The sequence below is a fragment of the Brachyhypopomus gauderio genome, chromosome 1 (genome assembly GCF_052324685.1).
Source record: "Brachyhypopomus gauderio isolate BG-103 chromosome 1, BGAUD_0.2, whole genome shotgun sequence".
Lineage (NCBI taxonomy): Eukaryota > Metazoa > Chordata > Actinopteri > Gymnotiformes > Hypopomidae > Brachyhypopomus > Brachyhypopomus gauderio.
The window spans coordinates 25,961,786-25,987,813 of NC_135211.1; the positions used below are offsets into that span (position 1 = coordinate 25,961,786).

Here is a 26,028-nt window from a genome sequence, read left to right on the forward strand (position 1 = left end):
AACGTCGCCGCCGCTGCGGTGCTAGGAAAAGTGAGAGCGCCGAGTGTAGCGTCCAGTACGGACGTCGGTCTGTCCGACTATCTGTCCGTCTCACAATACAAACAGAGCTATTGTTTTGCTGAACGTTTTCGCTGTAATTGTGTGCGGGAGTTTCCCGCATTATTATGGATAAAATTGCGGGAATCGAAGAAATAGTGCGCAATTCCCGCAATCCCGCACTGAAATTCAGGCCCTGCCCTCTGTATTAAGAAACCCTATCTCAAAAACTGACTTTTAGTCATCACTTGGGTAGCACGCATATTCTGAATGAGCCATTTTAATCTAGATTATTCTAGATTAATTTCAAGATTTCAGTGAGATTAATCAAAAAATTAATCTATGCCCACCCCTAAATAATAATAAAATAATAATATTGAAACAGTGCTGCTGATGATGCCGATGGGCAGTCTGGAGTTTCTTATTAACTGAAGACAGTTGGTTAATTTTCAGTAATGTGCTTTCTGAATTCCAGTGAGTTCAGCTTTCAAATGCAGCCATTATAATAAATTCTCATGATGAAGAATTTTCACAGAGTTTTGACTTTTGAAGGTTTGACTTTAGACTTGGAAGGCTGTGTTCAGTCTGAGATCTTTCTTGTGCTGAATGTTTCCAGCTCCTCCCTCCTCCCTGGTCCCGCCTAGTTTTCCCCGTTTCCTTGGTTTCCCTTCTGTCTGCCACGCCCCTGTCCTCAGTGTTCCCACCTGCGTCTCATTTCACCTCCATGTTTCAGTGCATTCAAGCCCCTCTGTTCTACCCCTTGTTGTCGGTCATTGTACGTGAGTCCCCCCTTGCTCTCCTGCTCGCTATATTTCCTGATTGTCTTTAAGGCCTGTTCTTGTTCTTTGTTTCATTTATAGTCGCCTTTGTTAAATTATGTGTCTCTCCCCGATACCCTTTTCTTCGCTCCACGTATGTGTGTTGATGTTGGTCTCCCTTTCACGTAGGTTTATCGATGGTTGTATTCTCATGTTGTCTGCCTAGTAGTTAGTAGCCTAGTTGTTCATGCTCCGCTGCCCCGTAGTCATTACTCCCCTTGTTGTATGGTCCTCCACTGTACTTTTGTGTTGCGTGTGTTATTGTCATGCTCTCATGCACGTTACCTTGTTGTAGTTATCTTGTAGCCCTGTTCCTTTGCACTAGCCCTTTGTTGTGTAGTTTTGTCCCCGCCTGCATTCTGTGTTTCAGTTTCGTGTTTTGTTATTTAATATTCACTCACTTGCGTTTGCGTCACCCCTGCCTCTGACAAACGTTACAGAACTGTACCAATTGTGTTTTGCGTGGCCCTGCAGTGTTGCACGGTAGGCTCTACTGGCTTTTCTTAAACACTATTGCAGTGTTGCTATAGTTCCTCTCATTTGACTTCATTAGTGGGGGAAATCCTACCCTGGGTCCAGCACCAGCCCAACACACACCACAACCCTGAGGTTTCAAAGTAGATATTTTTAGAGCTATATTTATAAACAATGTGGGGGAAAATATAGAAATAATCCTTTGGTGGCAGTGTAAGGTATATACCCAGCAGTGTAAGATATATACCCGGCAGTGTGAGGTATATACCCAGCACTCTGCTTTGAAGACTGCCTGTTCTGTGAGTGTTGGCCCCTCACCCAGTGTGTGTCAGCAGACAACCTGTCTAGACTAATGTGGACTTCACCTGATGTTTTTTGCTTTGTATATCTGTGCTTTCAGGGGGTCATTACATTTTCAAATGGAATTGTGAACGTGTCAGTATGTAAACATAACTATATCAGTATGTCAGAATTTCCTCTGAAACTTTCACTTTGCATCTGAAATATCAGTTCTGAGCCCCCACACAGCCCACAAGTGTGAAACCTGCTATTTAAGGTGCGTGTGTGTTTTCCCACACGAAGCCCACGTCAGCTAAACGTGGCACACGACAGACCCCTTTATGACTGCATGCCAGCTCCTGACTGCACACTTGGTAGCAGCTCACCTCCCTCTCACCGCCCTCCTGGCCTGTGGGTTTGACCAACATCTCTGCCTCGCACGTGATGTACGAAGGAATCCAGCTGCGTTGTTCAGCACGGCACATCTGTGGGACACCAGAGCATTCTCTGTTTTACAGTGTGTACATTGCAGATCTGTTCATAACTGTTTGGCAGCTCTGTTGGTGTGTGGCAGACACTGGTGGAGATGGTGGCAGCTCTGTTTGGTGTGTGGCAGACACTGGTGGAGATGGTGGCAGCTCTGTTTGGTGTGTGGCAGACACTGGTGGAGATGGTGGCAGCTCTGTTTGGTGTGTGGCAGACACTGGTGGAGATGGTGGCAGCTCTGTTTGGTGTGTGGCTTGTCCATTTCCCCTGTCTGTAGCTCGAAGTGTGTTGCGTTCGACCGGCGCTCCTGCTGTCTGCTGAGCCCTTTTCAGAGAGAGTGTGTACTGTGTCCTAGATAACGCGAGGCTGAGCTGAGCCCATGAATTCACAGGGGACGCTGAAAAGCAGCTGCATGACACTGTGATGATGACTGTGACTCCATGGTGAGTGTCTGCCTGCCGTTACACTAAAATTATAGTGCGTAATGGACTATGCAGTGCACTGCACAACGTCATTCTACAGGCATAAAGCTTAGCGTCAACATCTTTAACTCCTCTCACCTGGACATTTGAAGATGTTCTTTTATTTTTTTAAGTAGTAATGTTTTTCTGACTGGTGATGGAGCACCCAGGCAAGGTGACGTGGAGACATGTAGTGGGCATGGGGATTCTGGTCTTTCATCCCCAGGACGCCATCTCTGCTCTCTGCAGAGGGGACGTCCTCCTGTGGGGACATCCTCGTGTTGTCTCTGAAAAGCCACTTGCACGCCACTCGCAGGCCACTTTTCATGTTGAAAAGAAGCTTCTCTTTTCACCCCGCCTCTTCAAACCTCAAGGACGGTTGGAAATTTGCTGCTTGTCTGGACAGCTCACGTGCTGTGGCTGTTGGCGATTGGTGGTGGAACTCGGGGCACCACCTCCACTGCCCGCCTTCGGGCTGCAGAGAAATGAGCCTGGTTTGTTCCACCGAGTTGCCTCACACATGCTGAGAGAACGATGTTGGGACATGGTCCCGCAGCTCAGGCGGAAGTGATCGCGCATGCCTGACTGACCTTTGGGTCGTGTGGAGGCCGTCCTGCAGAGAGCACCAAAGCTCTTTATGTGTGTGTTCTGGGAGTGTGTGTGACGCTCCTCTTTGGCAGGAGTGTGTATTAGCAGCAGGCTGTCCACGCAGCGTCTGTCAGTGTCCCAGAACGCACCCTCTTTTGCCAAGGATACGAGATTCCTCTCATGTGGAATTTCTTAGCTAAACAACTTGAGTTGTGGAATTGTTGATATTGAAGTTAACAGCGAGTCTACGTCCGGTATGTTTTTGAGTTATAATAAATAACACTGAGTTCTAACAACGCTTTGAGTCTTTGCCCAGTTTTTATTTCTTTATTTATTTTTATTCCATCACATCCTTCCAAAGTCTCTGGAAAAATAAGTATTTATTTTTATCGCTTTACATCAGGGTGTACTCTTAATCATGTCCAAATACAAGCAGATTGCGGTTGGGTGGAGTTGGGGTTGGGTGGAGTATCTTTTGTGTACCCTGTGTTCCTGCAGCAGGTCTTGGAAGACATCACAGTTTTCTGTGTTCTTCATGTACATGACTATTTACACGACTTCAACTGAATTCTGTCCTCTGCAGCATGCCCTGCCTACAAAAGCATTTAGTCACTCCAGTCCTCGTAGAATGACTAATGACTGTCTAACCCGTCTGTTCAGGACAGTTCCTGGGTGTCCTGAGTGTCCTGTAGCAATACGGCAGTAACGTGAGACTGTTCCACCCATCACCTCATCTGTTACCATCAAAGAGTGTTACACAGCCAAAGGAACGCACAGCCTAGCTAATTATTTTTTACCTACATGATATTTATTGTCTGCAGTTTGGCTATGGACAGTTGTTATTGATGTGGACAGTAATTATTCATAGCTCTTTTAGTAAAAGTTTATTTTCTAGTCCTGCTTTGTACCAGTCCAGGTTGGAGAAGCAGTAACACACAGTGGTGAGCCCACACTCACGTGTCTTTGCCGACTGCAGCTGGGATGTTGCCATCAGTAATAAGCTTTCTTCACTCGGCTCTTCTGTCCTCTGGGTTTGGGGCGGATGCAGTGATTTGTGCTGATCTGTGCAGCCAACCTGACGGAAGCTGCCTGCTCCACTCTCAGCTGCCACTCAACTCGGGTGGGGGCGGCACCTTCACAGAGGTAGTTGTCATGCTGTGGGTGGTGCTACAGAGATGTGGGGCAGCGGGAGGCTAATGACTCCCTTCATAAGTGAGCCAGACGCGAGCGCCTTGTCGCATTCGGTGTTGTGGGACTCAGGCGGCCCTCTCAAACGTGGTGGAGTTGTCCTGTTTCCCAGTTTGCTGGCACTCTAGATTCACGCACACAAGTGCCGCAAAACTGGAGTTTTCATATATCTTCTTTAAGCCAGCAGTGTTGAGAAACATAAATCACCAGTCTATAAGTGAAGAGGCAGACGGGGCCGCGTGTATCACGTGTGCCGCGTGTGCCGCGTGTGCCAGGGCAGGTGAACGCAGGGCCATGCAGCACTGCAACCGCATTAACAGTCATGCACTGCTCAGCGCAGACACCTGAATAGGGCTTTTAAACCACTGGACATAGTCCATATTTTAGAACTCCTTGCATTTATTAAAATTTTATATTCTGTGGCTGATCAATTTGTGTGCTGTATATACATGTATCAACAGGATGACAGTTTGGACTCTCTGTTTCTATTGAAATATCTGGGATATTTCTAGCTGGCTTGGTTGTGCTGTTCCCTGTGGCTGTTCCTCTGATCTCTGCACTGACATCTATCAGTTAGGAAGCAGGCTGTGTCGTCTTCTTGTCAGAGGGCGGTCAGGGCTGGCAGACCAGTACACTGGCTCTGTCAGCGAGAGGCCTGAAGCTCTGTTCATTATAGCGCTCACAACATGGAGCACAATCTGTCTCAGTCTCAGCATCGTGACAGTGATTGGCACCACCCGCGCTGTCCCGCTGTCCCGCTGTCCCGCTGTCCTGGCCTCCCACAGTCTGGCCATGAGTGCTGCCTTCCTCACCACTCCAGGGGCCTGGATGCTGTTACTCCGCCCCGCACTTCTCAGTCATCAGGCGTGCTGGAGGATACCATATGGCTTCGGCATAGAATGCAGCATTCCCACCTGATCCCGATCCGACTGGACTACGCAGGTGTTTCTTCTTGTGAGGGAGAGCGAGAGTGTAACAGACAGTATGAGGGAAAGTGAGGGAGCCACGTGGTAGTTGATATGCTCTTCAGAATCCAGCCGACTAGTGGTGCATGTCTGGCTAAGCTTTGACTCTAGAGCAGCTCTGACTCTGCTGTGTTCACGAGCCGCGTCTCGGGTCTAGAGCGGCTCTGACTCTGCTGTGTTCACGAGCCGCGTCTCGGGTCTAGAGCGGCTCTGACTCTGCTGTGTTCAGGAGCCGCGTCTCGGGTCTAGAGCGGCTGTGACTGCTGTGTTCAGGAGCCGCATCTCTGGTCTGGCGTGGGTGACGTGCTACGACTGCAGCCTGCCAGACCTTCCCTCCCACGGGAGGCACCACTGAAGCGGAGAAGAGGCTGTCAGTGCTGGAGGCGTGACTCAAACGCCTTATGATGGTTTTGAAAGGGAACCAAATAGCTGTGAGACTTCACAGCTTGACTCAGCACTTCTGTGGATATGTGTGTCATTTCTCTCCCGTGTCCTCTGCATTCTGGATTTTCTGCCACTGCTTTAAAATGAATTGCACATTAAAGGAGGCACAAGCAGAAAAGTTGGATGGTCTCATTTCTCTTCCCATGACTTGTGTCTTTCTCTACCAGGTTTTGGTGGCTTGTATGAGGAGGTGAGGTTTCAAACCATTGAATACACCATATGGGTTCCTTTCACATGAATAACCTCCAGGTGTTTCAGGGAACAGCTTTGAGCACTCTCTATACTCTCTACACTCTCTACACTATACTCTCTATACACTCTACACTCTACTCTCTACACACTCTACTCTCTACACACTACATTCTACTCTCTACACACTCTACACTTTACTCTCTACACACTCTACACTACTCTCTACCAGTGATGTCAGTAACGCGTTACTTAATCTTACCACTTTTTTCGGTAACGAGTAATATAACGTGCTACTATTTCCAGCCCAGTAATCAGATTAAAGTTACTTATCCAAATAACTGTGCGTTACTATTTTTATTTTCCCTAGTAAAAAAATATATTTTGCTTTCTTCTTGGTCAGTTCTACTTTTGTGTCTGAACGTAGCGCTCGACTCCGCACGCTGCGCGCGACCCTGTGAAAGCGCGAGCACGTTTTACAAGTCATTTTTTGCAGTGTCCTCCCGAAACGATATGTGGTAGTATAAAGAAATACCCCTCAAAAACAGGGGAAGGGACATTTAGCTGAAAAATTTTAATGTTGCTTTGTGTTCCACGTTTGAAAAGTGCTGGAATTTTGACTAACGTCGCCTACTTTAAAATGCTTGAAATTGTATTGGTATTTCGTTTCACAAGCTGTCTGACTGAACAGTTCGCTTGTATTACGTTTACAAATAATACCACGCAGCTACACAAACGTAATGTCAGGAGATATTGTAGCGAGTACTACTCCTCACGGTGAGTCTTGCCCTTTAAGTGACACTGGGGGGCGGAGCCTGCGCGCGCCAAGTTTCCCTCCTCTCGATTTTTGGATTAAGCAGTTTCTGCCTCGGTTACCGAACCTGCTTCAATACATTGTTACTGTTAAAAATGCACTTCCAATAAAGTGAGTATTGGAAAAATTTATTTTGCTGCTGAATGTAACTATTAAAGTAACTTGTAATCTAACGAAGTTACTTTTAAAAGGAGTAATCAGTAATCGGATTACTTTTTCAAGGTAACTTGGCCATCACTGCTCTCTACACACTCTACTCCCTACACACTCTACATTCTACTCCCTACACACTCTACATTCTACTCCCTACACACTCTAATCTCTACACACAATCATCTGATATTAATGGAGCCTCTTTTCACACTTTTCTCACTCTTGACATCTCAGATGAGCCCAGAAATGTCTCCCCGCGTCTCCTCACATGGACCCGTGGCGAGGGATGAGTGCCTCGTGCCACCCCTGATTTGGCCCCTGACCGTGTCTTCGTCAGACTCGTGAGCGCTGAGGACGCAGGCTGTAGACCATGGCCCTACAGCTCCTCCTGCTGCGATTTACATGACAAAATGGGACACGCTGAAGACCGCGTCCATGGGCTGCCTGTTCAGCTACCACGCTGTCTTCCTGCCTGGTGACAGAATTCTGACTCTGACAAGGTCCTTTCAGTGTGTCCACACAAGAACATGTCTCCTAGCCCTGCTAATAAACAACAACATGTGTCCTAGCCCTGCTAATAAACAACAACATGTGTCCTAGCCCTGCTAATAAACAACAACATGTGTCCTAGCCCTGCTAATAAACAACAACATGTGTCCTAGCCCTGCTAATAAACAACAACATGTGTCCTAGCCCTGCTAATAAACAACAACATGTGTCCTAGCCCTGCTAATAAACGACAACATGTGTCCTAGCCCTGCTAATAAACGACAACATGTGTCCTAGCCCTGCTAATAAACGACAACATGTGTCCTAGCCCTGCTAATAAACGACAACATGTGTCCTAGCCCTGCTAATAAACGAGAACATGCGTCCTAGCCCTGCTAATAATGAGGTTCATGCAGTCGTGTGCTGAGCCTGGTGGTTACATTTCTGCCTTAGCAATATTATGTTGTGAAGGGTTATTGTTTAAGTCAATATATTTCACATTTTGGGAGTTATTGTTGGTGGTGAGACAGGAATTGCATTTCGTCATTGTATAGGTATCCTTTTGAAACTCCATTACCTTCCTTAGTGTGAGTGACAGGTGTCTCCCAGATTTTGTGTTTACTGAGCAGAGCTGAAACCTGACCAGCGCTGTGAAATCCAGAGCCCAGGTCCTTTTGCGCAACCCATTTATTTTTGATCTCGTCTTTCCTCTGAGATGCTCCATGGAGCGACTGTTCGAGCAGAGGCTCGACCACCGGGGTGAAATTACTTTCTGGATGTAGAATTGCCCTGTAGTGGCCCCTTTCTGCCCCGTGCCATGGGGGATGGGGAGCCAGCTTCGCCTGTGCACATGCCCACACTCTGCTGCTCATGCTACATACCCGGATCGCTACAGCTCATCATGCTGCATCACTGCAGATGCTCACGGAGCGCCCGTCATCACTGCAGATGCTCACGGAGCGCCCGTCATCACTGCAGATGCTCACGGAGCGCCTCGCGTCACTGCACACACTCACGGAGCACCCCATGTCACTGCAGATGCTCACGGAGCGCCCCGCATCACTACAGATGCTCACGGAGCGCCCTTGTTACTGCACACGTTCACGGAGCGTCCCATGTCACTGCAGATGCTCACGGAGCGCCCCGCATCACTGCACACGCTCACGGAGCGCCCCCGCGTCACTGCACACGCTCACGGAGCGCCCCCGCGTCACTGCACACGCTCACGGAGCGCCCCGCGTCACTGCACACGCTCACGGAGCGCCCCGCGTCACTGCACACGCTCACGGAGCGCCCGGCGTCACTGCACACGCTCACGGAGCGCCCCCGCGTCACTGCACACGCTCACGGAGCGCCCCGCGTCACTGCACACACTCACTGAGTGCCCGGCGTCACTGCAGATGCTCACGGATTACCCCGTGTCACTGCACACGCTCACAGACTATCCCGTGTCACTGCACACGCTCACGGAGCACCTGGCGTCACTGCACACGCTCACGGAGCGCCTGGCGTCACTGCACACGCTCACGGAGCGCCTGGCGTCACCGCACACGGAGCGTCCCGCATCACTGCACATGCTCACGGAGCACCTGGCGTCACTGCACACGCTCACGGAGCGTCCCGCATCACTGCAGATCTGTAACCATGGCCACAGCTGGGAGGAAGGATATAGTTTGTTGACAAAAAGTAATTTAAAAAATGTCATGATGTTTAGTGACCAACATTTTAGTTTTTATCGAGTTGTGGAGATTAGACCCCCCCACAGGTGTGGAGACAGCAGGCACACTCCGTGACAGACACCCCCTCACTCATCCTGCCAGATCCCCACACGCCTGGCAACAACTGATCCCTCCTCCTCATTAAAATGTATAGCCATGTTCCCTGAGAGGAATGTGGAATGCAGCATTTTTTCTGTCTCTTGTCCTTGGAAGACCTAGTGTTGCATGCTAGGTAAAGGCACAACCTGAGTTAGATGGAGCCGCTCTTGCAGAAGATGTTTGGGGCTGTTGGGTCCTGTGATGTTCTGTGATGCCAGTACCTTTTCCATCTAGTTCTCCAAAGTTCTGTAATGATACTGCACAATGATGAGTTGCTATGTACTGGACATGGTTTCTTCACACAGATACTTTGCCCACACCTAACCAGTACATTTTTAGGCCCCTTAGGCATGGGGCCAATCACAACATTGTCAGATGTTTGCAAGTCTACTGTAGGGGTGGGATGTACCCTACCCTCCACTAGCACTACACTGTTCTCCCCCCACACGGCCTAGCCCTCTCCCCACACACGGCCTAGCCCTCACCCCACACACAGCCTAGCCCTCACCCCACACACAGCCTAGCCCTCACCCCACACACAGCCTAGCCCTCACCCCACACACGGCCTAGCCCTCACCCCCCACACGGCCTAGCCATCACCAAACACACGTCCTAGCCCTCACCCCCCACACGGCCTAGCCCTCACCCCCCACACGGCCTAGCCCTCACCCCCCACACACGGCCTAGCCCTCACCCCCCACACACGGCCTAGCCATCACCCCCACACACGGCCTAGCCATCACCCCCCACACGGCCTAGCCCTCACCCCCCACACGGCCTAGCCCTCACCCCCACACGGCCTAGCCATCACCCCCCACACACGGCCTAGCCATCACCTCCCACACGGCCTAGCCATCACCCCACACACGGCCTAGCCCTCACCCCCTACACGGCCTAGCCCTCACCCCACACACGGCCTAGCCCTCACCCCACACACGGCCTAGCCCTCACCCCACACACGGCCTAGCCCTCACCCCCCACACGGCCTAGCCATCACCAAACACACACGGCCTAGCCCTCACCCCCCACACACGGCCTAGCCCTCACCCCCCACACACGGCCTAGCCATCACCCCCCACACACGGCCTAGCCATCACCCCCACACACGGCCTAGCCATCACCCCCACACACGGCCTAGCCCTCACCCCCCACACGGCCTAGCCCTCACCCCCCACACGGCCTAGCCATCACCCCCCACACACGGCCTAGCCATCACCCCCCACACACGGCCTAGCCATCACCCCCCACACGGCCTAGCCATCACCCCACACACGGCCTAGCCCTCACCCCCTACACGGCCTAGCCCTCACCCCACACACGGCCTAGCCCTCACCCCGCACACGGCCTAGCCCTCACCCCACGCACACGGCCTAGCCCTCACCCCACGCACACGGCCTAGCCCTCACCCCACGCACACGGCCTAGCCATCACCCCCCCCCCCCCACACGGCCTAGCCATCACCCCCCCCACACGGCCTAGCCATCACCCCCCACACGGCCTAGCCATCACCCACCACACGGCCTAGCCATCACCCACCACACGGCCTAGCCTTCACCCACCACACAGGCTAGCCTTCACCTTTCGCATAGGCTAGCTCTCACCCCCCACACAACCTAGCCTTCACCCCCCACATGGCCTAGCCTTCACAAACCCTAACCCCCACACATATTAGAGGGCCTTGTGTGCCCGTGTCACTGGTGTTCTGTGGGCCACTTTGTGTAGGCACTAACCACTGCATCCTGGGAGCACTCAAGCTGTTCTATCAGTAAGATGCTTTTACTCAGTCTTAACATTCTGGCCCTGGTCAAAGCTGAACTGACTGTTCACTTGCTGCCTAATATATTCCACCTGATGACCATATCTACCCATATCTACACATATCTACACATACCTTCCCATATCTACACGTATCTACCCATATCTACACATACCTTCCCATATCTACCCATATCTACACGTATCTACCCATATCTACTCATATCTACACGTATCTACCAATATCTACACATACCTTCCCATGTCTACCCATATTTACCCGAATCTACACGTATCTACCCATATCTACACATACCTACCCATATCTACACGTATCTACCAATATCTACACATACCTTCCCATATCTACCCGTATCGACCCGTATCTACACGTATCTACCCGTATCTACACACACCTTCCCATATCTACCCGTAGCTACACATATCTACCCACCCATATCTACCTGTATCTACACATACCTTCCCATATCTACCCGTAGCTACACATGTCTACCCACCCATATCTACACGTATCTACACATACCTTCCCATATCTACCTGTATCTACACATATCTACACATCTACCCGTATCTACCTGTATCTACACATATCTACCCATAGCTACTAGGGGTGGGTATCACCACTGATTTCCCAATTCGATTCTGATTCACAAGGTCCCGATTCAATTCGATATTTGATTCAATCCGATTCAATATCGATCCTTGCAGGGAAATTTCAGTTACAATAAAAAGTGTAGTTTGAATGTGAAATGTTGTAATCATACAAGGATCACTCAAACTTTATTAAAATGTATTAAGATATTAGTGTTTATACTGTGGTATTAGTGTTTTTATATCAGTTAATGCACACACTTCCACATAGCTCCTTTACCAGAAAAGGCATTGAAATCGGTTTTGAACAGCCCTTTAAAGTGCAAACTAAGTATGTAAAAAAAAAACATTTATGAACATAGTTCTGAATATTGTAAACATTAAGGTCCAAAAACTAAGATTTATTCATGACTCCTTTCTGACATCTTGGAGATTGTCAAACTTTTCTGCAAGAAAATGAGCTGATCAACATGTTGAGGAATGAGACAGCTCCTTTGTGCAGTAACAATATTGCCAGCTATTGAGAAAACTTCACAGCTTTATACTTGACGCCTCGCGACCGCCGTGAGGGTCCGCGCACCGAAAACGACGTAATCGCGGTGGCTCCGCTCGTGCCCTGTCGCTTCGCGAGGTCGTGCACCTCTCGAATTCAGCGCAACGAACAAAGTCATGTTTGCAGGGTTCATACACCTTTACAAGGTGGAATTAATGCACGTCACGCAAAATAAAACGTGAGACGTTAAAACGGTACGCATATGCGGGGAAAATTAGCCAATTCTAAAGATCGATCTCAGGTTTAATAAATCGATATCGAATAATTCAAATGAAGATCGATTTGAATTGAAAAATCGATTTTTTAAACACACCCCTAGTAGCTACCCATATCTACACGTATCTACCCATATCTACCCGTATCTACCCATATCTACCCGCATCTACACATACCTTCCCGTATCTACCTGTAGCTACACATACCTTCCCGTATCTACCCGTAGCTACACGTATCTACCCATATCTACACGTATCTACCCATATCTACCTCCAGTGCTATGTCAGTTACTTAACATCAGTGTGTTCTGCACTTAGATATCAGTCAAACGTGAGTCCGTGGATACCCCACAGCTGAATTGTGCATTAACCAACAAAAAAGAGACTTTGTTATTGTTAGTTATAGTCAGAGCTGACAATAAATCTCAAAGTACAAGTATTTTGCTATACTACACAGTATATTAATACCTGTTTATATTGTTAGCTGTTCAGGGCTCTTCATTAGGACATAGAAGAGCACTCTGTTTCCTTCTGAGATGACCAGCAATCGTGTTGTTGACACACGCGTGTGTTCATTGCAGTAAATGGTGGTCTGGCGGGATGAAACGACATCTAGGCAGGTCTGGTCCTGTTTGTATGTATTCAATGATTACTGGACTGTGGTGATAAATTTGCCTCAACATGAGCGTGAGCACTGCGCTCTCATCCATGCTGAGCATTTCTGACTGTGCTGGAACTCAAACATGAACCTAAACTACATCTGGTGACTTACATCTGGTGATCAAAGATGAGGGTTGAAAAAGATGAAGCTGGCAAATCATAGATCAGACATTTTATAGGGTGGTATCTACAGGGAACATGGTTCAAAAACCCCTAATGAGAAGAACTGATGGAGAAAGATGTTAACTGAGACTGGACGAAAGAATGGAGAAGAAGCTGATCTCTCTGAACTGTATTCAGCCAATCGTGGCCAGAAGATTGAGGGAGGCACCCCTGTGTGTCCCAGCATTGATGTTTCTCTGGTAGGTTCATGATGGTCCTGTGTGTCCCAGCATTGATGTTTCTCTGGTAGGTTCATGATGGTCTTGTGTGTCCCAGCATTGATGTTTCTCTGGTAGGTTCATGATGGTCCTGTGTGTCCCAGCATTGATGTTTCTCTGGTAGGTTCATGATGGTCCTGTGTGTCCCAGCACTGATGTTTCTCTGGTAGGTTCATGATGGTCCTGTGTGTCCCAGCATTGATGTTTCTCTGGTAGGTTCATGATGGTCCTGTGTGTCCCAACATTGATGTTTCTCTGGTAGGTTTATGATGGTCCTGTGTGTCCCAGCATTGATGTTTCTCTGGTAGGTTCATGATGGTCCTGTGTGTCCCAGCATTGATGTTTCTCTGGTAGGTTCATGATGGTCCTGTGTGTCCCAACATTGATGTTTCTCTGGTAGGTTCATGATGGTCCTGTGTGTCCCAGCATTGATGTTTCTCTGGTAGGTTCATGATGGTCCTGTGTGTCCCAACATTGATGTTTCTCTGGTGGGATCATGATGGTCCTGTGTGTCCCAGCATTGATGTTTCTCTGGTGGGATCATGATGGTCCTGTGTGTCCCAGCATTGATGTTTCTCTGGTAGGTTCATGATGGTCCTGTGTGTCCCAGCATTGATGTTTCTCTGGTAGGTTCATGATGGTCATGTGTGTCCCAGCATTGATGTTTCTCTGGTAGGTTCATGATGGTCCTGTGTGTCCCAACATTGACGTTTCTCTGGTGGGATCATAATGGTCCTGTGTGTCCCAAAATTGACATTTCTCTGGTGGGTTCATGATGGTCCTGTGTGTCCCAGCATTGACGTTTCTCTGGTGGGTTCATGATGGTCCTGTGTGTCCCAACATTGACATTTCTCTGGTGGGTTCATGATGGTCCTGTGTGTCCCAAAATTGACATTTCTCTGGTGGGTTCATGATGGTCCTGTGTGTCCCAGCATTGACGTTTCTCTGGTGGGTTCATGATGGTCCTGTGTGTCCCAACATTGACGTTTCTCTGGTGGGTTCATGATGGTCCTGTGTGTCCCAACATTGACATTTCTCTGGTGGGTTCATGATGGTCCTGTGTGTCCCAGCATTGACGTTTCTCTGGTGGGTTCATGATGGGTCTGTGTGTTTGTAGAGGGAGATGAAGGAGCAGCTCACAGCCCTGCAGGACAGTGAGAGGGGCCACACAGAGGCCCTGCAGCTGCTGCAGAGACAGCTCACCGAGACCAAGGTACGTACACACACACGTACGCACGCACACACATCTAGTGATCCTAGCAGATTGCTTTAGAGTTTTCCTGACATCTTCTTGTAGTTCATAAAATCTATATAACCCGTTTTGAGGGTTCAGATGGACTAACCACATTTATCTAAGGGTTAAGGGTTAGGGTTAAGAGTTAAGGCAGCTTTGGATAAGGAAGCCTAGGCTAAGGCAGCCTGCATATAACAACCCTTTGAAAATGCTTGTTCAGTTCAGTGGGTCCCATCCTGGAGTCTGATTAGGAATTCCTGCACTATGTTAATGTTGAATCGACATCTACTTTTCACTTTTAATTGACTTCTTTAAGCCCGGAACCATGTGGGAGCTGAGATGGAGAGCTTCCAGCAACAGCTGACAAATGACCACTCATTACCTGTTCACAGCAAGTCTCTCCAGCGTCCTAACACTGGCTGTCTACAAGTCAGTCTCTTTGTCTGTCTGTCTCTCTCTCTCTCTGTCTCACCTGCTCAGTCACTCAGTAAAGTTCCAGACAGATTGTTTATCAAGTAGCTGTTTAGTGTAAACACCTTGTTTTAATCAGCAGAGTGATTTCTCCAGGGACGGTGTGCGACACATCACTGGCCCGTTCTGTGTGTTCTTCGCTTTTGAGCTTCAACTGATTAAACATGTCTGCTCTCTCGCTCATCCATATCCACATCATCCAGCTATACACACCGTAGCACTACCCTAAGAGAGTAAGCCTGCTGAACAACCCGTGAGAATTTGAATTTCGACCTCGAGCACGCCAGAGCCGATTCCAGCGCTCCTTCTCTGATCGTGAGTCTCCGTAGGGAGCTGGTCTTGATTAGCAGGTGCTGTGGAGAATGATCTGCTGGAAGCCTCCTCCATGGGCCAGGGTCACTTTAAATAGCCTATCTGCAGCGGTGGCAGTCCTTAGGGAGTCTGGCATCTCAGCAGCGTACCTCCGTCCTGCTCATCCATCAGGCCTCAGCAGGTGGGACAGCCCTGCCCCCTGGAACAGCTTCCCCTGTGGGAGATAAATGCTCTTAATAGGATTTCAGCTTCCTGGTGGCCAAGAAGAACTGGGTCCCTTTTAGCATTGGTTGCTTTGAAGCGGAGGAGGAGCAGACATTGGGTTTTCACAAGGCTACTGAACCAAGAGCACATGCAGGGCTCGGTTACTGCATATTTCAAACTCGATTAACTGTGGCTAACATGGCAGTGGTAAACGATCCAGTGTGAGTGTGTAAGGAAACTCACCTTTCCTGCTTCTGTTTCACTCTAACTGTTTCACGTTAATTGGAACTTGGAAAACTTAAAGCAAAATATCATATGCACACAGGCTACTACCATGCAATACAAACTGTATAGGATACTTAACACATGTGATACTGTGTGTTAATGGCCTCCACCTCACACTTCAGTGTTATGGGGTTTTGTAATACGCGTTTTGTGCATGTCTCCTGCAGTGTTGTGTATTCATGTTGTTTCTACTACATGGACCATGTGCTTTGTGTTGGTGGTGTCCTTTTTGCCATAGTAGTACAGTGGTAACTGGCCTCTGTGAGACAGGAAGCATGACTGGGTAGATGTGTGTGTGCACCCTGCGTGGCGGCTGCAGCGTGGGGGACGTGTGTGTGCTGGGGAGTGGCTGCTACAGGTCCATGATGCTCCGGGCCGTGTTCAGCCCTCATGTTGTTCATCCTTGTGATGTACTCGATGCTCTAATGGACATGATTCATTTTCTCGGCCAACGGCCCGGATGTCTGTCCTTCACACCCTTGTTCCCGGAGCTCGGTGGCGTTTCCCCTATGCAGCATTGTGGCTCTTTGCCTGGCTCTTTAGTATTCAGCACTTTTCTGCCTTTCTGAATGTCCAGGCTGTCCTCTTCTGACCCCGTGGAGGACGAGGCAGAGTCCCCAGTCAGCAGCTCCACCTTCAACCTGGTTTATCAGGGCTATCTTATTATTATTCCGTCATGTAACTGCTCATGTGACTCTGCTCCACAGTCTTCAGCGAAGAGTCTGCGCGCCACTATCGGCGAGGCCTTCGAGCGTTTGCACCGGTTCCTGCGGGAGCGGCAGAAGAGCATGCTGGAGGAGCTGGAGACCGACACGGCCCGCGCACTCGCCGACATCCAGCACAAGATCCAGCGCTACAGCCAGCAGCTGCGGGACGTCAAGGAGGGCATCCAGATCCTGCAGGACAAGCTGGGCGAGACGGGACGCCACGAGTTCCTGGAGGGCGTGGCCCTCACGTCCGAGAGGTGGGTGGAGGCAGGGATGGGCGAAGCTGGGGGGGCGGAGCCACAGGACCGGGGGCTGTGGGAGATTTGAGATTTGGTGACTGGTCTGTAACGTCTTGTCTCCTTCTCTTGTAAACGCTGATCAGAGAACATCTGATTCGTGGAGGGTTTTGCTGGTGGAAGCTACCAAGGCAAGTCAGGATGTTTGAAATTAAAATTCACAATCCAGTGTTATCATAGCATGCGAGCACTGATGATGAGGATGAGAAGAGCAGGATGAAGGATTTAAACTCATAACAAGGATCAGGTGGGCCTTTATAGGCTGAGGGTTAATGAAGGGTAAATATTGGTTGAGCTAAAGCTATTAAGCTTCACCGACAGAAGGGCTAACAGCTGTGGGATTGTTCTCACAGCTGGAGAGGAAGACCTCATGCGTTAATGAACACAGTAATGTAGGTGTTGATGTTCTGACAGTCACCTGCACCAGCACGTATGCTAACATCGCTAACCCATGTCTGTGTGTGTGAACTTGAGCTCTTTGACTTTGCAGGGAGGCACAGCTCGCTAAGACATGCCTGTTTAGCAGTGGAGATTTTTCTTTCCTATTGCACTATGAGTACAAGAACTGTTTGTAGTTAACTTGACAGAGGAAATATTTTCTTGTGTCTCTGCAGAATTAAAGGGAAAATACACGAAACCACCCTAACCTATGAAGATTTCCCAACATCCAAATACATGGGGCCCCTGCAGTACACAATCTGGAAGTCTTTGTTCCAGGATATCTCTCCAGGTAATGTCACGGACCCACGCTGTACAGCCTCAGGGGGTCCGATGTGGTTAGCCACAGCTCTCACGAGTTCTCATGGACTCCTGTGCTGCTCTCAGACTGTAGGAACACTAAAACTGGGCCCAGGTGTGCATTAATCATTTTTAAATGTCACGGTGTTTCATCAGCATAGTGATATTTCAGCTTCATCACACTGCAAATGCAGAGGGGTGGGGATTGTTACAGTATAAATTCTTGGAAAGAAAGATGCCTGCATGTTCTGGAATTCTTCTGGGTTCCTAACACTTAGAAATGATGAGAGACACGTGGTTCCTGGTTGGACAGGGAATCTGGTCAATTTCGGAAAAAAAATCCCAAGGCTCGAAATTGTTTGATCCCACACAAATTATTATGTCACCTAAATATGAAAACTGGGATGCAAATCGTGATCTCCTGACCCATTTCCATCAAAGTTTCTGTAGCCCGTATTCATTATTCCTCCCCAATAGTCTTTCGTTAGCATCACAAGTCTTTGTACTAGCTTTTTGGTTTAGTTGAGCAGTGTTTCAAGAACCTTCCATGGCTGCACTGCTGGTTTGAATCTCAGTGCCCACTGACATCCACCACACTCCCTGTAAATGTGCATGTTCTATAGTCTGATGCAGGATTATGTGGTTACATACATACATCATGCTTCAAGGCACTCATTCAGTCTGTCATGTGAAGTCGGCATAGATCGGTGCAAGGAATAAAACACGCAGAATGGGAGTGTGTGATTGGCAGGCCAAATCTCACATTGTCCAATCGGCTCTTCCTTTCAGCATCATCTGTGGTAGCTGAAATAAGCCAGGGCCTCCCCCACCGCCCCTGACTACATGCCAAATGGAACAGTGGGTTTAGCTCCGTCTCTGCAGACCTCAGTAATGACAGTCCCTCCCTCCCACACTGGGAGGGTTTTTTAAGGTTATTAACTCACAGGCTCTCACTCTCTCTCCGCCTCCCTCTCTCTTTCTGTCTCTTCCCCTCTCTCTCCTTCCCTTTCTCTCTCCCTCCCTTCCTCCATCTCTTTCTTCAGCTGCTTCTGTGCATGGCTATGTGGATCTGAATGCTGTAACTTGCTTTCCCTGTATTTAGGGGAGAGAGATGGAACAGGGAGGGAGAGAGAGAGAGAGAGAGAGAGAGAGAGAGAGAGAGAGACTACAATATTTATGGGCTACCTGGTGGCACAAACTGCCAATGACATGGAGTAGAAGCGACAGCGTGCTCTGCTCTGCCTGGCTCCAGGCTCTCGGCTTGTGGCAGTGGTTATAAATAGTGAGGATGGAAATGTTTTGCAAATTTTTCCCTTCCCATGTGCCTCTGGCAGGCATGACTTCCTGTCGTGCTCCAGGAAAGCAAGCCACTGTTGTTTTGCTCCAAATACTCTCTGAGTGTCAGCGCAGGGCAAAGTAGTGGACAGAGAGAGGTTAAGGTAGTGGACAGAGAGAGTGTAAAGTAGTGGACCGAGAGAGTGTAAAGTAGTGGACCGAGAGAGTGTAAAGTAGTGGACAGAGAGAGGTTAAGGTAGTGGACAGAGAGAGTGTAAAGTAGTGGACCGAGAGAGGGTGGAATTAGTGGACCGAGATAGTGTAAAGTAGTGGACAGAGAGAGGGTGGAATTAGTGGACTGAGATAGTGTAAAGTAGCTGACCATGTGGGGGGCCAATTTGAGGGTGAAGTAGGGGACTGAGTCAGGGTGAAGTGGGGGACTGAGTCAGGGTGAAGTGGGGGACTGAGTCAGGGTGAAGTAGGGGACTGAGTCAGGGTGAAGTAGGGGACTGAGTCAGGGTGAAGTAGGGGACTAGGTCAGGGTGAAGTAGGGGACTGAGTCAGGGTGAAGTAGGGGACTGAGTCAGGGTGAAGTAGGGGACTAGGTCAGGGTGAAGTAGGGGACTGAGTCAGGGTGAAGTAGGGGACTGAGTCAGGGTGAAGTGGGGGACTGAGTCAGGGTGAAGTGGGGGACTAGGTCAGGGTGAAGTAGGGGACTAGGTCAGGGTGAAGTAGGGGACTAGGTCAGGGTGAAGTGGGGGACTGAGTGAGGGTGAAGTGGGGGACTGAGTCAGGGTGAAGTAGGGGACTGGGTCAGGGTGAAGTAGGGGACTGAGTGAGGGTGAAGTGGGGGACTGAGTGAGGGTGAAGTGGGGGACTGAGTCAGGGTGAAGTAGGGGACTGAGTCAGGGTGAAGTAGGGGACTGAGTGAGGGTGAAGTGGGGGACTGAGTGAGGGTGAAGTGGGGGACTGAGTGAGGGTGAAGTGGGGGACTGAGTCAGGGTGAAGTAGGGGACTAGGTCAGGGTGAAGTAGGGGACTGAGTGAGGGTGAAGTAGGGGACTAGGTCAGGGTGAAGTAGGGGACTAGGTCAGGGTGAAGTGGGGGACTAGGTCAGGGTGAAGTAGGGGACTGAGTGAGGGTGAAGTAGGGGACTAGGTCAGGGTGAAGTGGGGGACTGAGTCAGGGTGAAGTAGGGGACTGAGTCAGGGTGAAGTAGGGGACTGAGTCAGGGTGAAGTAGGGGACTAGGTCAGGGTGAAGTAGGGGACTGAGTGATTGTCCTTAAGTCATATGAAATTAGCTGCATTTTTCCAGCTAGGGTTAGGGTTTTCCAGATTTTCTCACATCAACTATGTTGTTCCCCGGTTGTCATTATTCATGGCAGAGAAATTCACCTAATATGTGAATTAGCCAGGAATTACTGAAATATTTTGTATGAATCGGTGTGGTGTGGCTTCACATTGCGAGGCATTGCTTGGGAAATATGGCGTGTTGTTTCTGAAGCTCATGCTGTTTGGACCGGAGATTGGTGTAGTCCCCTGCACAGCACCCCCAGATACCACCCCCCCTCCCCCTCCACACACACACACACACACACACACACGGCCTTCGCCAGGTGCCCAGTGGCTGATGGATGAGGGGTTTGTTTATCATTCCTCAGTCAGTACCAGGCTGCACGGTGCAGCTCGGTGTGGCCCGACCCTGGCGGGGAGAGAGCGCTACTGGGGACGCCGCTGCTGTTTCCTGCCACATTAAAGGTGGCCGTCTGAACAGAAATGCATGGGAAGGATCCACGAGGACGAGGACCGGCACTGGCAGGACTGAACTGGCACTTATGGCCTTATGAGGGTTACTCAGCCTCAGCCATGCTTACACAAGCACCAACACAAGGTCGAGATTTTTTACATTCCGTGCACTCTAGCCACCACATCACCGGCGAGCATCGTTGTAAAGACGCTGGCATACAAAGTAGCACGCTCCCTCCTGGCTCCGAGTTTGAAGGGAGCCAAAGATGGAATGAGAGGGAGTGTGTGTCTATCTGCGAGTGATTATCGCTCTGCCTGGGTCTCCAGAGCCACAGGCAGAGGTGTACACCATCAGCTACATTGTTTCTGCTTGGCAGCGTGGGCTGGGGAGCTGTGTCGGCACTTTTGATTGGCAGCAAGGAGCTCCAACCCCCATCTGTATGTGGGTGAAGCTGAAGTAAAGATGCTCAGCGGGACTAACCACTCACACTAACCCCTCACACTGACCCCTCACACTGACCCCTCACACTAACCCCTCACACTAACCCCTCACACTAACTCCTCACACTAACTCCTCACACTGACCCCTCACACTGACCCCTCACACTAACTCCTCACACTGACCCCTCACACTGACCCCTCACACTGACCCCTCACACTAACCCCTCACACTAACCCCTCACACTAACCCCTCACACTATCCCTTCACACTGACCCCTCACACTGACCCCTCACACTGACCCCTCACACTAACCCCTCACACTAACCCCTCACACTGACCCCTCACACTGACCCCTCACACTAACCCCAACATTAACCCCTCACACTGACCCCTCACACTGACCCCTCACACTAACCCCAACATTAACCCCTCACACTGACCCCTCACACTGACCCCTCACACTAACCCCAACATTAACCCCTCGCACTAACCCCAACACTGACCCCTCACACTAACCCCAACATTAACCCCTCACACTAACCCCTCACACTAACCCCTCACACTGACCCCTCACACTAACCCCAACATTAACCCCTCACACTAACCCCAACACTGACCCCTCACACTAACCCCAACATTAACCCCTCGCACTAACCCCAACACTGACCCCTCACACTGACCCCTCACACTAACCCCAACATTAACCCCAACACTAACCCCAACATTAACCCCAACACTAACCCCTCACACTAACCCCTCACACTAACCCCAACACTAACCCCTCACACTAACCCCTCACACTAACCCCAACATTAACCCCAACACTAACCCCAACACTAACCCCTCACATTAACCCCAACACTAACCCCAACATTAACCCCAACACTAACCCCAACACTGACCCCTCACACTGACCCCTCACACTAACCCCAACATTAACCCCAACACTAACCCCAACACTGACCCCTCACACTGACCCCTCACACTAACCCCAACATTAACCCCTCACACTAACCCCAACACTGACCCCTCACACTAACCCCAACATTAACCCCTCACACTAACCCCTCACACTAACCCCTCACACTGACCCCTCACACTGACCCCTCACACTAACCCCAACATTAACCCCTCACACTAACCCCTCACACTAACCCCTCACACTGACCCCTCACACTGACCCCTCACACTAACCCCAACATTAACCCCTCGCACTAACCCCAACATTAACCCCTCACACTGACCCCTCACACTGACCCCTCACACTAACCCCAACACTAACCCCAACACTAACCCCAACATTAACCCCTCGCACTAACCCCAACACTAACCCCAACATTAACCCCTCACATTAACCCCAACACTAACCCCAACACTAACCCCTCACATTAACCCCAACACTAACCCCAACATTAACCCCAACATTAACCCCAACACTAACCCCTCACATTAACCCCAACACTAACCCCTCACATTAACCCCAACACTAACCCCTCACACTAACCCCAACATTAACCCCAACACTAACCCCAACATTAACCCCAACACTAACCCCTCACATTAACCCCAACACTAACCCCAACACTGACCCCTCACACTGACCCCTCACACTAACCCCAACATTAACCCCTCACACTAACCCCAACACTGACCCCTCACACTAACCCCAACATTAACCCCTCACACTAACCCCTCACACTAACCCCTCACACTGACCCCTCACACTGACCCCTCACACTAACCCCAACATTAACCCCTCACACTAACCCCTCACACTAACCCCTCACACTGACCCCTCACACTGACCCCTCACACTAACCCCAACATTAACCCCTCGCACTAACCCCAACATTAACCCCTCACACTGACCCCTCACACTGACCCCTCACACTAACCCCAACACTAACCCCAACACTAACCCCAACATTAACCCCTCGCACTAACCCCAACACTAACCCCAACACTAACCCCTCACATTAACCCCTCACATTAACCCCAACACTAACCCCAACACTAACCCCTCACATTAACCCCTCACATTAACCCCAACACTAACCCCAACACTAACCCCAACATTAACCCCAACACTAACCCCTCACATTAACCCCAACACTAACCCCTCACATTAACCCCAACACTAACCCCAACATTAACCCCAACACTAACCCCAACACTAACCCCCACCCGTCTCTCTGCGGGTGAAGCTGAAGTAATGGTGCCCAGCAGGACTGCAGAAAGCTGCTTCTGCCTGGAATCATGTAGCAGACTGATTGGTGCTGACACACTGGTAATAGTGTGTAGATGAGCAGCAGGGTCTCCAGGTGTAGATCCTAACGGTGCTTCTGTCTCCACTGTGCCCACAGTGCCTGCCGCCTTGACGCTGGACCCCATGACTGCCCACCAGCGGCTGATACTGTCCGACGACTGCACCATCGTCGCCTATGGCAACCTGCACCCGCAGCCGCTGCAGGAGTCTCCGCGGCGCTTCGACGTGGAGGTGTCGGTGCTGGGGGCGGAGGGCTTCTGCTCCGGCGTGCACTACTGGGAGGTGATGGTGTCGGAGAAGACGCAGTGGATGATGGGCGTGGCCAACGAGACCGTGAGCCGCAAGGGGAGCATTCAGATCCAGCCCAGCCGCGGCTTCTACTGCATCGTCATGCACGACGGCAACCAGTACAGCGCCTGCACCGAGCCCTGGACCCGCCTCAACGTGCGCACCAAGCTGGAGAAGGTCGGCGTCTACCTGGACTACGCCAAAGGCCTGCTGGTGTTCTACAACGCCGACGACATGTCCTGGCTCTACACTTTCCGCGAGAAGTTCCCCGCCAAGCTCTTCCCCTACTTCAGCCCTGGCCAGAGTCACGCCAACGGCAAGAACGTGCAGCCCCTGCGTATCAACACCGTCCGCCTCTAGACTCCTGTGGCTCCGCCCTTCAACTTTTGCTTTTGGTTTTCTGTTTTTAAAGGAAAGGCAAAAAAAAAAAAGAAAAAGAAATTTGTTTGGATTTGTTTGCTCTACAGCACTCACAGCTGCGAGCGGTTCTACCGGAGACACGAGGCTCTCGTGGTTAGCGGCGGCGGGTTCGTCTCTCCAGCAGGGGGAGCCGCTCCCCGGAGGAGGCTGCTTGTGTGCTCCGTGCATGGCGCCGGTCATTTGCATTCCTGTGGAGCCACCGTCACACTCCGAGCGTGCACAGCTGCTCCGCACAAAGCCTCGACTCGCACACGCTGCCACCTGATCTGCCCCGCCGCCCTCCTGCCCCGTTCTCAAGCCCCGGCCAGGGGGGAGAGCTCCTCTGTTCTGTAGCCTGATACACGAAGACGGCTGTCAATCGTTGTGCAATTGGCTTTGCAGTCCAGCACTGTACCGCTGTTCTTCTTTTTGATGTATTAATATAGAATTATCATTGTTTTTTGCACAGATTGCATCTTGTGCTTTACTGGTGACTCCTCAGATCTGGTCTGGTGCTCAGATCTGGTCATGTCTGTGATAACCATGGCATGGAGACTCTCCTGCACCTCAGGTGGTCGGTATCAGTATCAACGACTGAACAGCAGTTGAACAGCAAGGACTACAGCCCAAGCGTCTAAATGAAATTCACCTGGAGAGGTGTATGTGGGTGTGTGTGTGTGGGGCGGAGGGGGGGGGGGGTGTTCTTATGTGTAGGATGAGTCTCACCTGGATAGGTGTGTGTGTGTGGGTAGGAGTGTATGTGTAGGATGTTTATGATACCTGTTTAGGATGCGTTCGTACCCTCTCTGTAGTTTCTCTTCCTGTTTGAGATTCAGGACGCTGCCCCAGGGGCTGCTGGGTAGTGTTTTTACACACAGTCGTCAGCCTCACTGGGTCAGCCTGACCTCACTCTCTCTGCCTCCAGGGTTGTGTGTGTGTATTTATTTTTCATTCATTCATCCAGTCTCTGCTTCTCCACATTTCTGTCTCCACATCCCTCTCCGTTTTCACAGGATGTCCCATTAGGACGGCTGTTGGTAGAGTGTGTGAGATTACTGCTGCAGGCTACATGTCACCTTTAACACATCCAGTGAGGCAGAAACTGTGTGAAGTTCCCTGGGTTTGCAGCTACCAAAGCTTGCAACAATACGTGTGTGTGTCTGAGTGTGTGTGTATGTGTGTCCTTAAATAGAGTTGCTTCCAAATGTTTTTGTGCAGTTTTCCTTCATTCTTCTGTGTCGTGTGCGGTGAGGAGCAGAATGCCTTAAGGGCTTTGCTCTAGTCCTGAAGGTCCTGCACAGACTGTTCAGGAACGCTCACCCTGGTTGGCAGGCACTTCTCAGAAGTTCCTCCTTCAGAAGTTCCTGCGCATACACTTCTCCTCCTGTGGGGCAAACGTTTGGTACACACAGTCTCCAAGGCCCTATTATATAGGAACACTTCTGTTTTAACTTTTTGGGGAGCTTTTACCCTTCTAGTCATGACATCTCTCCCTTGTAAAAAAATAACTGCTCTTCTATGCCCTTCTAGTATTGCATAGCAGTGGTGCCCTAACAGAACTGCTTCCTGGACAAAGGCACTCCTTTATTATTTAATGCTCATGTAACTATAATTTAGCAAAGAAAATGTCAAAATTCAGAAAACACAACATAAACCTTAAAACCACAAAAAAGGGAAAATCAGATGTTGTTGTTCTATTTTCAGATGTACTTTGTATGTGTGTGTGTGTGTGTGTGTGTGTGTGTGTGTGTGTGTGTGTGTGTGTGTGTGTGTGTGTGAGCGAGCGTGTGCTGAATTGTTTTTTCCTTCCACTGTCCAGTCACGGCCAGGTGTCTCAGGGTTCTCCATAACCTCAGATGGCTCCATGGGCAGGGTGGGTGGGTGGGTGAGTGGACCCGATGATACTCTGGGCAGGGTGGGTGGGTGGGTGGTCCTGATGATACTCTGGGCAGGGTGGGTGGGTGGGTGAGTGGACCCGATGATACTCTG

General features: G+C 50.1%; 1 protein-coding gene across 5 annotated transcripts in view; it reads left to right on the plus strand.

Annotated features, from left to right (window-relative positions):
• trim62.1 (tripartite motif containing 62, tandem duplicate 1) overlaps positions 1-25,248 on the plus strand; it is a 39,712-nt gene extending 14,464 nt beyond the window's left edge. For 4 of the 5 annotated variants that reach the window (XM_077005792.1, XM_077005765.1, XM_077005782.1 and 1 more), the window contains exons 3-7: positions 14,494-14,589; positions 16,590-16,846; positions 16,972-17,016; positions 17,500-17,615; positions 23,450-25,248. In XM_077005792.1, coding sequence (XP_076861907.1) covers positions 14,494-14,589; positions 16,590-16,846; positions 16,972-17,016; positions 17,500-17,615; positions 23,450-24,000 — 1,065 coding nt within the window. In that variant the 3' untranslated portion in view covers positions 24,001-25,248. The remainder of the gene's footprint in view (positions 1-14,493; positions 14,590-16,589; positions 16,847-16,971; positions 17,017-17,499; positions 17,616-23,449) is intronic. The other variant, XM_077005801.1, reaches the window with a different exon arrangement.
• The last annotated feature ends 780 nt before the right edge of the window (positions 25,249-26,028 follow it).